This window comes from Pundamilia nyererei, unplaced genomic scaffold, assembly GCF_000239375.1.
Source record: "Pundamilia nyererei isolate P.nyererei 1_Seehausen unplaced genomic scaffold, PunNye1.0 scaffold00012, whole genome shotgun sequence".
NCBI classification, from domain to species: Eukaryota; Metazoa; Chordata; class Actinopteri; order Cichliformes; family Cichlidae; genus Pundamilia; species Pundamilia nyererei.
Genome location: NW_005187413.1, coordinates 4,437,783 through 4,455,336, shown reverse-complemented (window position 1 = coordinate 4,455,336; position 17,554 = coordinate 4,437,783). Strand labels below are relative to the sequence as shown.

General features: G+C 44.1%; 1 protein-coding gene across 1 annotated transcript in view; it reads left to right on the top strand.

Moving 5' to 3' along the window:
* Window positions 1-2,570: 2,570 nt before the first annotated feature.
* Window positions 2,571-17,554, top strand: part of skib (v-ski avian sarcoma viral oncogene homolog b) — a 28,764-nt gene continuing 13,780 nt past the window's right edge. Inside the window, exon 1 of the mRNA XM_005724597.1 lies at window positions 2,571-3,852. Within this exon, the coding sequence (XP_005724654.1) occupies window positions 2,959-3,852 (894 nt within the window). The 5' untranslated portion in view covers window positions 2,571-2,958. The remainder of the gene's footprint in view (window positions 3,853-17,554) is intronic.

Genomic DNA, 17,554 nt, shown 5'->3' with positions numbered 1-17,554 from the left:
TATATATATATATATATATATATATATGTAAACTGCACTGTCCAAAACCACATGACTCTAACAGTAATAAACAATGTGAACTGCCATCTCTTATGTAAAACTGCAAAATACCAACATCAGACCGTCACTTAAGTGTTTAATGAGACAGTTTTGTCCTTTTTCTTTGTTTTATTAATGCTAAACTGTTATAGCAATTTTACTGCCAACTAAAAAAAAAACAAAAACAAAAAAACAACAACCAAACATTAAACCTTTGACTGTTATGATTTTACAGAGACTGTTCTGGGGCTAAGGCTGCTTGCTACCGTAGCTGTTAGCATAACCCTACTCTTTTACCTGTTAGCATATTGTTAGCCACTGTGCTAATTTTTCTCCATTTGTCCTGGTGGCTTGGTAGCTTAGAAAGTATACACATTTCTATCTGTCATTTAGAGCAGAGAAAACAGTTGTTAAGTGAGATTATGACTTCAAACTGAAAAAAAGTGCAAAAGTAAGAGTGATCCTCTGTGCTAATGACTTCACCATATGCTTGGAGTCAAATGTTCCAGTTAAGATGATGAGACTGGAACTGGTGGGTTTAGGGATTTCCCTGCAGAATGTATAAATAAAGGCAAAGTTTGATCCTCTCTAGAGGGATCAAAATTTCTCTTCATCACAGACCAAGTCTCACAACCAGCAAAAGCAATCATTTGATGGGAGGTTGCTGGTGCTAAAGGAGCATCTGCAACTTGGCAAATCTGCCAGTTCAACTATTTTTTCCAGTTTGCACTATGCCTGATTACTGTGTGTTTAATAGAAATGTAAAGTACCATGTTTTATGTTCATTTTAGTCGGATTTTGTTTGAATATCAGATCCTATTTGATGATTCATCAGCTCAGAAATCGTGGAAATTGCAAAGGGTTCACAAACTCATGAACAACCACACTTTAACCCCTAAATTTAATTCATAATTAATATCTGTCTTTCATTTAGTCTTTCTGAAAACTTCTGAATTTAACTGGAAGAGGAAATTGATTTGTTGCTGATGTAAAATAACTAAAACTACACTGTGAAATTATCTATGAGAATTTCTGTTATAGTCTATTTAATTATTACACCATTAAACTGTAAAACTTAATAGCTTGTCTTGCTTGTTGACTAATAATTAAGTAACCTCAACTCGCACTCAGTTGGGCTTACTTAAGAGGGATAAGTCGCATTATGGTAACCGGGCTTAAGCAAAAGACCTCTAATTTTAAGCTAATACACTTCATACATGGTCATGTTTACAAATTTTACTGTAAATAAAAACAGAAAATGTCACTATGTAGGGCGATTTACAAAGTGAGATCTCACTTTTTGTAGTGTTTCTGCGTCTCACCCCCACCCCCAAATACAAACGTAAAGTAGTGCAATTACATGTAAATCTTCCAGGTAATTTTTTTTTTTACATTAGAACAATGCAAATTGTTAAATATAATGGAATCTACTCAGTTGAAATTGGCTTGATTGGTATAAATTCGGTTTAAACCAAGCACATTTTCCTTAATGGTAAATTTAGATTTCATATATTTCAGTTGCATTTTACTTAAAATTGTTGCCTCGTGTTTTAATGAGGGTGCAAAATGACTTTTCTACTTTGTTTAGCTGTATTAAGAGTTGATCAACGACGTTTCACGCCTGCCGGGGTTCATGGTGCACGAGTTTCCATCATGGTAGCCTGTTGTTAGCTAAACCTTTAACACTATTCTTGGCTGCACAAACACTGGAAACTGCATTACACATCAGCAAGTATCAAAGTCTAAACACAACATAACCGAAATAATGATCACAACACTACTAAATTAAGGTTTTGAAGTTAAATATTAACAGTCTCATGGGTCTTTGCACTCTGCAATTACAGAAGCGTCCTGCACAGGTAAGAAAGACATAAACACATAATGAAATTAAAGTATGCGCAAACATACTTTCCTGTATGCAGGAGAAAACGTAATATAAGTAACCTCAAGTGTACTTATTTTAATTAATTGAAGGCCTCATTTGCATTTACAGGTCAGCAATGTATACAAGTGCATATTTTAGAAACTATAGATTTTTTTTAGGCTAATATATTTCTATGTAAATTATCGTAAAAAGAAACACAACAGAAGCACTCACAGTACAACACGGCCAACTTCAAACATGTACATAAGTCAGTAGTTACTTAATGCGTGCATTCGAGTATTGCATGTTTTTAGTGTTTTCACTTACAAATCCCTCCATATCGTGTTAAAATCTGTGCTGACCGCTTTCTGCGACTGAAACAGTGCTGACCTACAAGGCGTATGCATTTGAAGTAAAGTTTGTGTTTGCTTTCCCAGCATCAACTACATTTTCCAGAGCTCCACCCTCGCCTGGGTTTAGAAAGATTTTTTTCCTTCTTTTTTTCTTTTTCTTTTTTTTTTTTAAATGTGCAGCTGCCCTGGAGCAGAGGGAGGAACAGCTGGCTGAGGGAAGAGCCAGCCCGGGGAGTCAGTCACATTCCTGGCTGGGATTCAATGACTGAACCAGACACAAACAAACAGAGAGGGCGAGAGAGAGAGAGAGAGAGAGAGAGAGAGAGAGAGCGACTCACACATTGAGTGAGTGGGGAGACAGCAGACTGAATGTACGCCAGACTGAGCAGACGAGGCATATTTCGGGCGCACATTAGGAGTGCGTAAAACCGCAGGAGCATAGAAACATAGTACCCGGTGATTGTATGTTGGATAATACGACTTCGGAGTCGCTTAGTTGTCGACTTTAATTGCGTGTGCTTACAGGAACTGCCCTATGATTTCAGCAGCTCTCAGTTTTCTGAATGGACGCGCTGGGAAGCTTCTCCGGTGACATGGAAGTGCGCGTTATTGAGCGTGTAGCCGGATGCTGAGGACGCCCGACCCGATAAGTCGATTTCAGCTCGCATTTTGAGTTTTGAACTCTCTTCTCTAACCGACAACATGGAGGGCACGAGCTTCCAGCCCCATCCTGGACTTCAGCAAACTCTGCAGCAGTTTAATCTGAGTTCCAGGCGCTCCCTCGGTGGACCGGCGGCGTTCTCCGCTCGATGGCACCAGGACTCACTCTTCGGGAAAGATGGCAAATCCGTCGAGATGATGCTCACCCTGCCGGCTCAGACACCTCCAGTGATGTCCGGTCCACTTTTCATCCCGTCCGACCGCTCCACCGAGAGGTGCGAGACGGTGCTGGAGCGGGAACCTATCTCCTGCTTCGTCGTCGGTGGTGAGAAACGACTGTGCCTACCGCAGATTCTCAACAGCGTTCTCAGAGATTTCTCCCTCCAGCAGATCAACTCGGTCTGCGACGATCTCCACATCTATTGCTCCAGGTGCACGGCGGACCAGCTAGAGATCCTCAAAGTGGTGGGTATCTTGCCCTTCTCGGCACCGTCCTGTGGGCTTATCACTCAGACGGATGCTGAACGGCTTTGCAACGCGCTCATCTACGGCGGTACTTACCCTCCTCACTGCAACAAGGAGTCGGGCTCTCTGGAGTTGGAGCGAACCGAGAAAAGCTTCAAAGTGTATCACGAATGTTTTGGTCGTTGTAAAGGCCTGTTTGTCCCGGAACTGTACACCTCTCCGGGTGCCGCCTGCATCCAGTGCATGGACTGCAGACTCATGTACCCACCTCACAAGTTTGTTGTCCACAGTCACAAGAGACTAGAGAACCGGACAGTCCACTGGGGCTTTGATTCGGCCAACTGGCGGGCTTATGTGCTCTTAGATCCGGACTACACCGGGAAAGAGGAGAAGAGTCACCTGGAGAAGCTGCTCAAAGAGTTAAAAGGAAAATTTGATCTGACGGGAAAACGGTCCAGTAAATCTTGCAGAGTAAGTCTGTGTGTTTTCCCCCTTTTTTGATTTTACAACGATGGCTTTTTGTGTTTGAGGAATTTTGCAGTGAATTGTTTGTTTGTATCTGTTGATATCTGAACTACATCATCTGCGCTGATTGACATTAATCTGAGAAGACTTCCTTCTTCTCAGGCCTGCCAAGTTTCCTTTGATTAACTGATTGATTGTATCTTTCACAAGTGTTACCAGCCTTATCAAATGCCCCAACAGGGTAAAAATGCTGATCAAATGTCACATCACACCTTTCTGTACCTGTCCCATCTCATTTAGAGGTTCACTCACTTCTTCTGTGTGTGGAAAAAAGTGAGACTAACAATCAGCTTAATGCTCCCGAGCATACATCCCATCACCTAAAACTCATCCACCCAACCCCCAGGGTTACCCAAGGGCAGCTGCATTATGATAAATTGAGTCTCCCTGATATATTTTATTAGTGTGTGAGAGAGAAGCGAGGGGGCAGGTCGTGCATTATGGTGCCATGAGGTGGAGAAGGGGGGGGATAAGAGTTTAAGGAGGTCTTGAATATGGAAATGTGTGTGTGAAAGAGTGAGAAGAGGTTTGTGCTCATCAGGACAAGGATAAGAAATCTGAAAAGTGTGCGCGCATGTTTGTCTATGTGTGAGTGTCCCATTGTGGCTCCTTGCGTGGGTCAGAGATGTTTAGTATGGACAAAGGGCCAGGAGACGAGGTGGCTGTTCCTTCGTCACAGAGCAGCTGTTGTGTGGGACTCTGCTAATGAGTGGACATCTCTGTATGCATCACCATGGCGCTGCTCCAGTCTGAGCAGGAGCCAGGAGATGTCTCACAGGGAAACCTCAGTACTTGCTTTAATGGGAATAGACGCTGGTTTATAGAAACATGAAATGAGGAGGTTGTGTTGAGGCTCTTTGCTGCTGATTTATGTCACCTTTCCACGAATTGGATGGCCTCTTGACGAAATCTCTCCGCAGTCGAGAAATATCTGTCTGTGGTATTTAAGTCTTGCACCTGTGATGTTTCAGCAGGTCTTGACGCATGACCTGTGAGTTATATATTTCCACAAAATGTTGATTCCTGCACTGTCAGTGTTTCAGAGAGTGCGCGAGAGATACAGAGGGCCTGCTCATCATGGATTGAAAGGGACGAAGGGGGCAGTGTTTGTTTGTTTGCTGTGGTTCACTGTCAGTTGTGTCCCAGTTAGCAGACAGGCCCCGTCCTCAGGGAGCTGCACACCAGCGCTCTCCTATACATCAGCCTGACAGGCCAAGCTGCTGAAAGGGTGGACTGAGGCTCACAGACTGTGTTTGGCTCAGCTTACCCATAAAATAAAAACACAATGTTATCGGTCTGTCTCAGCCTCCCTCTGATGTCAGGGTGTTTTATTAATAAGAGGCAGCCCCGAAGGTTAGCTCCTCTGCCTGTAACATCTGTCTAGACTCCCACCTCATGCACTGAACATGGTGGTTGTTGCAGACACCGCCAGGGGAAGGTACTCAGTTTACTGGACCGACTAAAATGTATTTATTTATTTAAAATTCTAGTTTTTATTGATAACATGTGCGTGTACATGCAAGTATTCCCAGTCATATTCTAAATGGGGAAAGGGAAAAAAAAAGTATTCTGCCCACAAAACAGCAGAAGCCGGATTGGCCAGGCCAGTCATTGTGTCTGTTTTGCATCAAATGCAGCATTTGGTCATTTAGCCCTATAATGTGCAGATGAGGGCAGATTGGAGAGAGCACGCCGCAGACTCTCTCATTCAGAAGATGCAGGGTGTGTGAGCCCGGCCTTGATATGTGTTGTCAAAGGGCCTTGACCTGTGACCTCGCTCCAAAGACACTGACCCAGCCTACCCCCATTCTTTTTACACCATCCAATCTCATGCCCTTGTGTCCAGTTCACTGGCCAGATGGCTTTCTGATAAAAGACGGAGGGATATTCACCTGGCAGACAAAAACATTTTTTCTCAGCCGCGGCTCAATTTCCAATGAAACGTCACCGTATTGGAGCCATTAGGTCAATTTTCAGACGAATAATAATATTTATTACTCTGTAAATTTTATGGGAATAGACACAAATTGCTTTCTTCATTGCTCTGAACTTTGCATGTAATAATTTAAATATGAACTTTTCTGATTAGCATGGAAATCTTCAAGAAAGAGGATTTCAACTGGAGGGGGAAAAACTTTTTGAATATTGTATATATTTAAAAAAAGAAAAAGAAAAAAAAAAGCTCTAAGCAGTACGCCCAATGCAATCAATCATTTGAATGAGTGGAGAGTAAAAGTAGACTCTGGAGAACTGTGTCGACCCTCCTTAATGGAATGGATATTAAAACCACCCAAGTGAGGCCAATTTATTCCATTTCTCAACCCATTGTTCTCCTGGCTCAATGCAATTAGTCTCAAACCTGGAGTAAACCAGAGTGTGTGCCCAAGGCTGAAGGGTTGCATGTTTTGATCATGAGCTGTTTTTATAAGTGAATGAATAAATGAAAAAAAAAATCTCTCGACTGCTTTCATCACACGGTAACCATGCCTTTATCTGCACTTGTGTGTAGGTGTCTTTATGTAAAGCGGGTATAAAAGTGTGTTTGCATGTAAACAGGCGAGTGTAATGACTGGATCAGCTGTGCGAGCCAGATTAAAATGAGCTCACGGCCAGCTCATTTCCATTCCCATCTGTCTGCTGACCTCTGTAAAGCCCTGGATCCTGACGTGGTATAACTCTTTGGTCCTTGGTGGGCCTGTCTGACCCACTCATTAAAGACCCAACCCACCCGTATCACCGTCGTGCTGTAAACACTGAGCAAATCGCATTGAATTCAGGTTTGGTAGCATGTTTCTCAATCTCCCGGCGCATCAAAAACTGCAGTTTCAGTTGGACACATCATTCTTTTGAGTGCAGTCGCCTGAGTCCTGACACCCACGTAAACTCGCTCCACCCTCCCTCCTCCCTCTGCAGTAGACAACACTCCTGTGCTGGCCAGAGTGTTTTGGCCAAAGCGGGGACGGTGTGTCAAGGCAAAAGGGGTGTCAGGCGCTCCCAGGGGTTGTGGCCTCCATTCTAGCGGCGATGACCCCATGTTTAAAGAGTGTCAGCTGGGGTTCTGTCATGGGTAATGTGCGCTAAAGACCTGCCGCCTCCTTTGTTTGCGAGCCAGGCTTTCAGAGGCTGTGAAGTGCAGCAGTTTCTCTTTGTTACCGTGCTGTTTCTTTAGCCGCTGTGTGGATAGGTCCGTAACCTCCAGCCTTTCCGAGGGTGGGAAATCCACGCTTGTGAGTTTGCTGTGTCACCGGTTTCCTAGTTATGTGCTCAAAGACAGAGTGGAGCCTTTGGTGGTGTCTGCATGTCTGATAGAGATAACACTGGGCAATAATTCAGTGTTATCATTAATAGACTTTCAGTAGAATCATATTGCTTTTTTGATATTATCATGTAATGATTTTATGGTCTTTTGAATTTGGCCTTATGGGTTATTTTAAGAAAATTAAATTGGAAGCAATTAATAGATTATTTTATGACTACAAATAGATCTGACATAATTTTCTCTGTCTATACAAATATATACAACAATTAAAATGATTATTAAAGTTAAAAAGGTTATTTTTTTGTATTTTCAACAGTCCATGTGTTGAAAAGCTTAAAAAAACACATAACATAACACTTTTGACTGATTTCTCCTGTAAAAATAACCACAAACAAACAACCAAACAAACAAACAAAAGAAGCAATAAATAAATAAAATAGCATAAAATATGTTATTATAAGTTATTAATGCCAGCAGTGGTTTTAACATCATTGTGTTCAAACTACTTCAAGTGTCCGCAAGTAAAAGCAAATTCATTCTTTGCATTTAAATTAAAGTATTAGGAGCTGTGGGACAAGCACAAAGCCAGCGCCTTGGTTAAAGGTATAATATAGTATTAACCTCAGTCCATATTATATTACTATGTATCATGTGGTAATTTTTTTTCTCAGCTGGTTTTTTAGTATGCAAAAGCTATTTGAATGAGGTCAAGAAAATCCAGTGGGTTAATAAAAAAACAAAAAACAAAAAAAACAGCAGTATTTCCTTGGACGTGTATTGTGGTATACTGTAAATACCTACTTTAAATGAGGTTCTTTATGTGTTTTGTTTCTTGCATTCGCTGCTGTGTTTAGGCGCATAATGGCTTCTTACAAAGTGAAATCGCAAGAATTGGAGCAGAAAATGGATAAATAAAATACATTCATGCAACTTATCGAGGTAATTCAATTATTCAAAAACCCTAAAACTAAACAAGAAATAATTTCGGGGATTTCAGACATATAAGAGTGCCCGTTTCTTTTTCTGATCATTTCGCGTGGACGGGGTTTAGCTCGTTTCTGCTCTGAACCTCGATGACACAGCGCAGTGCTAATGTGTGAAAGACTTCTTGTATAACTCATGGAGTGAGGGAGGAAGATGATTAGTGTTGATCAGTGATGATGAGATGAGGGAGGAGATGAGCACTGGCTGTGACTGCAGTCAACAAGCCAGTCAGTCAGTCAGTTGGTCCGTTAGTGGCAGAACAGATGCCTGTATTGAGTTAGTGTTATTCCACAATCATCATCAATTCCTCCTCGATCACCTCCTGATTTCCAGCTCTGTGATTAAGAGTCAGGCCCATCTGGTGCAGAGACAGGAAATCCTGGAGTCTGCATCTGCTGCTGGCTGAGCTAGTAAGCTGCTGCAGTCAAGGGGGTTTAGGCTCTTATAATCCTACATAACTACTGGAATGCCGAGACCATAGTGCACATCAAAACCATCGTTTTCTCTGGATGGCATTTGCAGAACGTGCAAAGGCTCCGCTGTGGACTTTCTTCTTCTTCTTCTTCTCCCCACTCAAAGTATTCTCTCAATTTATAGCCTGTCCCAGTGGAATTTCGTAATTAGAGCATGAATTAGATATACTGCAGAGAGCACATTACATAGAGCAACCAACAGCGTAACTGCACATATAAAATTAAGTGCTCGCCTGGTGAGACATTAGAGGTCAAAAGACAAAAAAAGGCACGAAAATATTTATCCCTTTAAATTTCTTCTCGTCTCTCTATAATGACTTGCAGATCTAAGCTACAGAACTGTTAGACCACATTGGAGATGTGCTAATGGAGCTCCAGCCAGAGCAGAAGTAGGCCCTGCTGGTGCCATATGACAAATCGGCATGCTGCTCTCGCCTACAATCCGCCCACCAAACACCTTCAAAGCTATCAGGAGGATTAGCTCACGCAGCTAAACCAAACAGACTGCTCAGTGTTCAGACAGCATTTGGTCCAAATCTTGTTTGTGCCTCCTGTTTTGGTGGCTAGCAGATCACAATCGGGGGGCTGCTGTCGGTTCAGTCATAACTGGGGCAGTGCTGAGGTGATGCACAGTGCCGTGGCTGCGGCAAAAAGAAGAATAAATGTTTTAGGGATTTGGACGACTACCTTGCTCTTTGGGATATACATAATTTATTTTCGGATTAGGATGGTTTAGATTAACTTTGAGTTCTCTGCAAAGTTCAGAAGACGGTGTAGCCAAGGCGACTCAGACGGGCGCGAATGCACTTTTGTCTTTTTTTGTGACATAAAAGCTTCGTGTTCAGTTCTGGCGGGAGGGGAAAAAAGGCTCTGGATCTGTTTTGTATATGTTTCTGCATGTGGGCAGGTGTGGAGAACAATATTTAGAGGCCTCTGTCAGACTCCACACACTGCCAGGAAGGACTCGTCCTCAGTCAGAGTCTGCGCCGTATGCTTGTGATTGGAGGGCGCCTGTGGTTGCTAAGCAGAGCTGCTCTTCCTGTGCTAAATAAGAACTTCATGCTCTCTGGCTGGTGGGCTCAAAAGTAGCACGCCAAAACGCACACTCACGCAAATGCACGCGCACACACACACACACCTCTTACAGTACAGAGACCTAACGCGTCTCCATTCACTGCCCATCCTCTTTCATTGTGACCTCCACACTGTGACTCGACAACTCTCTCCTCCTCCTCCTCCTGCTGCCCTCATGCTTTCCTTCCTCCATCTCCTCCTCCTCCACTTCGCATCACATGCACTTCTCCCACAGGTCAGCACGGAGTAAACCTCCCCCCCTCCATCACTGAGACCTCCTCGACTGACACCACCTCTTTCTCTCTCCTCTGCCTCGCCACCATCACTCACCTCCTCAGTTTGACACCTCCTCAACCCTGTAGGACACACACACATGCATTCACACGCACGTACTCACAAAGACACAGACACAGGCTCTCCTACACTGAGTTCTCCTACTGCACTCCCCCTCACACTGCATTATACTTAGATCTCCACCTCCACTGTAGTGAGCACATGCTGTATCGGTCTGTATTCAGACTGGCCTACATACAGTATGCCACACATGTATCACTGTGCTGTTCCTTTGGTACAAAAGCTGCTGGTCTCACTCGGCTGGATGGATGGATGGATGGATAGATAGATAGATAGATAGATAGATAGATAGGGAGTGAGTGCTACTTTGTCAGGATGACCTCATAACCATCCTCTAGGCTTTCAAGAGCCTGCTAAATGAACAAATGAGTGGGCTCTACATTTTTGTCTCTCTCCTGATGGGCTGTGTGCTATGAAAGATCTCTATCATGTTGTGTATCTGCTGGTAAAAGAGCACTGTGTCTTCTTCCTGAGTAGATGCATGTACCATGCGGCTCTTAGGAGTTTTATTTCGCTTACTTTTACTTTCTTAGTTGGTTACAGCTTTTGGGTCGTAGAAGCTCAATCATTTTGTGCAAGTCCCCGTAAGCTCTTCAGGCCAGCTCAACATGTTGTCTTGCAGAGACGAAGCAATGCAGCATTGTCAGCAGGCACCCGTATCAAATGAATTCAGCACAGCTGTCCTAGCAGACTCTATTGCAGTGATGGGGGGGGGGTGGTAGAGAAACGTTATTTATTCAGTATTAAACTCACCCCAGGACCCGTCATGGCCACTCTTTGCCACAGTATCATTTGGTCAGGTGGACCTTCTCCCTCTTTGACCTTGCCGGTCTTGTTTATTACCTCATTCAAAAGCAGAATGTACTGTAACTTTGCAAATGCATCCATCTCATGAGCTGCCACCTGCCCCACTAGGTTCTCGCTGTCTGTTCTTTCTTTCTTTTCAGCACACCAGTGGCTATATTTAAAAAGACAGGCGTAAAGATAGGCCACGGTTGCTCACACGCTGAGGTTACCTCCCCACACCCCCCACCTTTTTGCAGGTGTCTGATAGTTTCAAGATTGTCCCTGCGCTGCACTTGCTGTGCCGGCTGTCTAGGCAGGGCAGACTCCCTCCCTTGTGCTCGTAGCATTGACAAGCGTCTGGCTTTATTTCCAGCCAGTCGACGAGCTCAGACACAGGCAGCCATGGACTGAAATAGAGCAGGCCCACCCTTTATCCTATAATGAGGGGACTATTATAAGCCCAGTGTCTTAAGCTGTGTATAGCCGATGTCAATGGAAGCGCTAGTGCATACATCATGTTAAAAAACATCAAGCTGCTTTAAAGATTACCATCAAAACTAATCACCTCTCCTTTTGCCGTCAACAGCCTTAATCTGCAGCACAGGAGTATGTGTTTAAGTGCAAGGTCATGCCACCTCTCGTGAGCTGATGAGACTCTTTGCTTGAGACAAGAGTGAGAAAAAAACATAGGAAGACAGTTTTGAACTAAAAATAAGACAATAAAACAAATCTATTTGGAAGAAAATCGGTTCACTTGTGACCTCGTACCAGTCGGCTGAAAGCAGAGATGACAGTCTGGTCGAGGCATCTGTCCCATATGGAATGTATGAATTATTCCAGGGGTAGCAGGGCATTGTTGGAGCACTCATCTTCACAAAGACGCCCATCTCTGAATGTCCATATTTAATTCACTCCTTTCAGCTGCTGAACTGTACAGGCTGCCGATATAATGAGTCCCTCCAAAGAGATTAGCCGCCCTGTCATCAATGCAACTCCCTAATTTCTCTGCCTGTGTTGTGGTGCAGGCTGCTGGGATAAAGGGCCTTGGCCGGACACAGTGGGAGGAAGTGGCTTTTGTGTTGCATGCAGGTGCAGTGGAATGACAGTTTGGTTTTTTGGATACGTACGTGTATGTTTCTCTGTGTGTATGTGCGTGCAGTTCTGTATCTGGCTAAGCTTGGAGGGTATGTGCTCCCTGAGTGCCTCTGAGATACACCAGGAACCTCTGGAGCTTGACTTGAACCCTCAATCACAGGGCTCTTCAGGGGTTTGCAGTAAATTCTTCAGGCGAATGGTTTTCTCTCCCCTTCGTCGTCGTCCTCCTCCCCCTCTTTTTTCTCTCTTTTTTTTTTGCTCACATCTGGTGAACAGCGCTAGCACCCCTGTCATCTTTTACTGCGTTGAGGTCATTTCCACCCTATCAGTAAAGTGGAAACACATGATGTGCAGGATTCGGCCTTAATGGGGTGGGGCTGGCATGGACCAGCACTGACACAGCTTTACAGCCAAGAACTGCCAAAAACGGCCTCTCTGTGAAATGCCTCCTACTTTAAAATTAAAACCATTTGGGGGTAAATAATATTAGAATGCACAAACCTGTTAAAAATCATCAATAAACACAAATAACTGCTATAATTAGTCACTTTAAAAACACACACGCACACATAGGATGTGCACATGTTTTCCAGAAATGCTGCAGTGAGGTGGAGCTTCGTCTGCAAGAACAAAGCTGAAGTAACTCATGACGCTTTGAAAGTGCAATAAAAAAAACTTACCAAGCATTGTTTAGACCTACACAATGATAAGTGTATAATGAGTACCAACTCCGGAAGACTCTTTTTGGAGTTTCTCTTCCTCTGTTCAGAGTTTTATTTTTGCTGTGAAATTCTTCTCTTCGTATAGGCTTTTTTTTTCTTTATCTTTTTAACCGCATTATTGAATCCAACTGGTGAGCTGGGTACAGACTTTGGTACATGCTCCAGATAAAGGGTGCATCCTCGAGTTTAATTGGGATTCTCCTCTAGCACTAATGTGGATTCCCTTTAGTCTGTTGCGGCTCCATTCTTCTTATAACATTTTTCACAGCACAGCCCGCGGTGTTTGTTATTCTTCGAGATGAGCTTGTGTCATTTGTGAAAACTCAGCTCTGCCTTCTGACACGTTTTGCTTGATTTCTCCACAGTGCATCATTAGCATCGGATTCATCTCGCCACAGATTTGTTTTTAAGTCGGGCAGAATTTTTTTTTCAAACCATTGACCAGTCTTTTTAAAAAAAAAAATTTACCTGCTGATTTTAACTGTTAAAAACATTGTACAGTAATATGCCCAGATAATGTGCCGCTAAGGAATCTCAGTGGAATTAACAGTTTTAATGTAGTTTTACTGCCTCGCTACATGGATCTCAATGTGCCTCCAAGCAAATTCCAGTCACACTGTGGTTTCCATTTTGTGGTAGACAGAGCTGCAGTGTAAAAAGGGGTGGGCTACAGTCAGTCAGTTACTGCTGTCTGTGAGCAGACTACGGGCAGGCAGAGCGGCTGCTCAGAGCAGCTGCATGGATTTTTATTTCTGCTGTCCAACAGGACTCCATCACAGACTGCAGCAGCACTCATTATTGAGGGCACACACTCCTGTGCTGCATGCCTCTGTCCTCATTACCTCTGCAGCAGCTTAGCTCTTTGCCTTTGTTCTCTCTCTTGGCCTGAAACTGGAGAATATGGAGAGAAGTGCTGAGGCTGCAGTTAGCTGGGCTGCCCACAACTTCTGCCGCACAGGAGAAAACATAGCGCAGACAACCACCACCCCCCTAAGCCCTCTCGTCTACATATTTTCACAAAGCCATCGCACAAGGGATGCTCTAGTTTGATTTATCACCCCGACTTCGATGTAGGCTGGTTGGATAAGAGCCTCGTTTCTTTGCCCTCGTTGCCCGTCTGTGTCTTGTTCGATTAAAATAGTTCACTCTTAGGTGTGTTTCGTGAGTTGGCCCACTGAACAAATGCCCTCAGGCCCATTCTGCTGTGTGAAAGGTCCCATAGACCTGCTGCTCAGAGGCATTAAATGGCAGCCGTGCAGAGTGGCTGGAGCAACAGTAAACTTTTATCACACTAATAACCCACAGACACAGCTAGCCTAATGGCTTTGCCAGCCATGGCAGGGGTTGCCTGCAGGTCAGGTTGAATTGCAGGACATAAATGGTAGGTTCCAACTGGTAGAACAAATAAAGGAAGAATTAATAAAAGAGGGGGGACGGGCATCCAAGCCTTGCAAAGGGGTTAGAAAGCCGTTATTGGAAGGACAGATAATCACCTTAAATTATTTGCAGTAATAGGACGCTTTTAATTTGACTGCTCTTTTATAGCAACGTGATCGGTGGCCTTTTAACCCTCTTTCCCACCCCACTCGGTTACCTTTCAAGCACTGGATTCACTCTGAGCCCTCAAAGGAGACAAGTCCTACACGAGTGACAAGTGCGTGAAAAGATCTGCGTTTGCCCAGCGCTCGGTGAAAACATCAGTCCGAGAAGTAGCTGTGCTAGAGAGAGGGTGGGGGGAACATTTGTTAATGGATTTCGAATCTAAACTTTTCCTCAGATTCCTCTCTGCCTCTGGCTGAGGTGGACGGGTGTTGAGAGTGTTTGTTTTAGGTGAAGTCAGTGCTGGAACAGAATGTTGTGAACCGCAGGCCAGACTGTGGTTCTGCGGTTCAGCTCCGACCTGAATGCAGACGGCTCTGTTTGTTTTGCTTCCCCGTTTCTCAGGGAGAATTTTAGACGCTGCCAAAGTCCTGCGCTCACACCCAAGACACGCAAATAAAAGTCCTTCACAGGGGGAAAAAGAAAAAAAAGTACCTGGGTGTAGTCTCTCCATCTGGACTTCACCACCTCCCCTGGTGGAAGGGTACAGTTCCATACATATCTCATCTTGTAAAAGGGCTCTTTGGGAGATGAGATGGCATTGGATTGCGTCGGTGGCAGGATGTTTGTGTGTTGTCTTCCAAGCCTTTTCATAAATAGCAGTTGTTATGTTACCGAGGTCAACTGGTTTTACTAGACTAGAGAGGCAAGTCCAGAGGCAAGGAGGCCTCCCTACCATCTGGCAGCCATAAAAGAGGGGAGCAGAAGGTTTTTAGTGGGGCTTTATGGGATGGTGGGTTGAGACATTGAGGGGAGGAGAGACATGAGTGGATGGTGGACTCTGGTTGCCCTCGAGCTGCAAAGCTTCCCCTGCAGTCTGAATGACAGGTCAGAAGTTCATTGCCTCTTTCTCATCTCGCATCTGCCTGGTAAGGTGGAGGAGGTGAGGAGTTCGAGGGCAAAGGAGAGGACGTCACCGTGAAGTTGCTATTGCTGCTGTGAATAGAGATGTATTCTGGGCGAGACATCTGCGTTTTGTTTTATGAGCCCGCTGTATTTTTAAAAGTGTTTCAGGAGACTATAGTCAGCTGGCCTGTTAGCTTGTTATGCTACACAGAGGACGAGACTGAAGTCCTACAGATGGTGCAGGATTATGTGGCTGCGTAAACACGGGTGATTCAATGACATGGTGTTGTTTGGGTATGCGTCACTCTCTCAAAGCACCCTGCTCGCCACAGAGTAACGAACAGTAAGTTGTTTTGGACAACTGCAGATCCAGGGTCTCTCTCCCTCTCCTTTTGTCCAGAAACGGCTTCACAGTCAGGTGGTGGCTTCATTTTACTTTTAAGTGGCAATTACAACATTGTTAAGCCTTGAAAATGGTCGAGCTCAAGGAGAGCAGGATGCTCATGGAGACTTCAGGGATGAAGACACTCCAGAGACTCTCAGTTGTGATTTCTTTTCCAGTTTTTAAGAGCCTGAGCTGGAGCTGTCTGGTCCATCTGAAGCTGGATTCCCAGCCTTATAGGTTTTCCAGAACGGGGTTATCATTGCAGAGGACTGTGCAGCTTTGCTGACTCTGGCACTGATACCTCCCATAGAGACTTCATTTGTTGTTATGCTGCAGCTGAGATGCGTTAACCCTTTAGCCCCTTTAGGATATTTAGCTAATGGAGTGATATGCCACTCTGTTATTACTTACACTAACCTTGTGCAACACTTCCATGTCACAACGTGCACATACGTTTGCGTAATACGAACGCTCTAATTAAAAGACGGAGTAAAAGTCAATTTGCTAATAATATAAATTATGTATACTGACCTCTTTCTCTCACCAGTCTGCCACTGGGGTTTTAGACCCTCTGCTGCTTCATGCAGTCTGTATACGAAGACAAGAAAAGTGCTGACGGCGAAAGAATGAGAGCGTGTTTGGCAGGCACGCCCTTGTAGGTTTCTGTGTCACTCAGCGCTATTAAATTTTTAATCGTTTCCTTGCCGTGGTATAACGCTCAACAAGGCTCTGCTCACACAGTGTTTATGCTCTGTTCAATTCATAAAATAGGGGGAAAAGAAAGTAAAAAGTGGGATTTTAATTTTATTAAGATTTTGAAAAAAAAACTGTTAAGTTAAAATATTGTTTTCTCACTTATTCCCGACAAAACGCAGAAGTAGAAGCTGAACTAAAGCTGCTTTTAAGGGCTGCACTCACAATGAGATTAATCAATTAGCGGGTCGATAGAAGATGCGCTGCCAACTATTAATCCACATATAAATTCAGGTTATTTTTTTCAAGCACACTTGGACACTTAATAACGTCAATTTAATTATTCAGTTATCCAGAAAAAAAGTCAAACTGCTGATGAATCCGTGGCTTGTTGGAGTCGTCTCTGTGCCCTTTGAGGCAGACACCACAGTAGTAGTCATCATAATAATAATAACAATAATAATAGCTGCAATTTATAAAGCTCCACCCTCGGTGGTGTTACTGTCATTCCAAAGTCCTCAGTATGATTTATTGAAGTGTCTCCAAGAATTATCATGACAATGATCTTAAATATTCTCGATGCCAACATCGTTGATTGCACTTGCCAAACTTTAAAGAAAGCATCAAAGGCACCTTCAAAGGCAGGCGCAGTCAAAGAATCCAGCCACAGATTCACGGAGAGCCTCTCAGCATACTTTGGCCTATTTATCAGCTCGCATTTTGCGTCACGCGAGCGTCTCGAGCATTAGGAAAAGGAGTGAAATAAAGCACAGGCTCTTGATTGAGAGGCTGGAAATGAGGGACTCTGCTCTTTCTTTAGTGGTTCCGTCCACTGCAGTGATTCAGGGGATAAAAATGTGGCCTGTGTCTCTTTAAGAGCGCTGGCCTGTCTGCAGAATGCATCAGTCCTGTGGAGCAGACACAGGCCAGCAGGAGGAGGGGGGTAAAGGGAGGAGCGTGGGGCTATGTGGAGGGAGGTATGAGGACAGGAGGGAACAGCCGCAGTCTGGGCTTCCAGCCTCCTGGCTAGACTGCTGAAAGTTATTATTGAGTTCCTGTGTAGGGCCTCCCCTCCCTGTGGCATACTCCTCTGTGTTCACTACAAGGTAAACGGCGAGTATGGGAGAGCCAAACAGAAAAGTTGGCAGCCTCCCATGCCCCTTTGCAATGACCTTATATGCAACAAATAAAGGATAATTTTGTTTGATTTGGAGTTTTTGCAAGGGTGAAACCTCTGAAAGACTCGCAAGACTTGCGAGAAACCACACATGCGCGTAGCCTCGCAGCTGCCTGAGAGCAGCTGAAACTGTGGCCTAGCTCACGGTTGTCTTGAGTTACAGTTTAGCAGACATGTCCTGTTTTCTTAGGAATGGCCTTA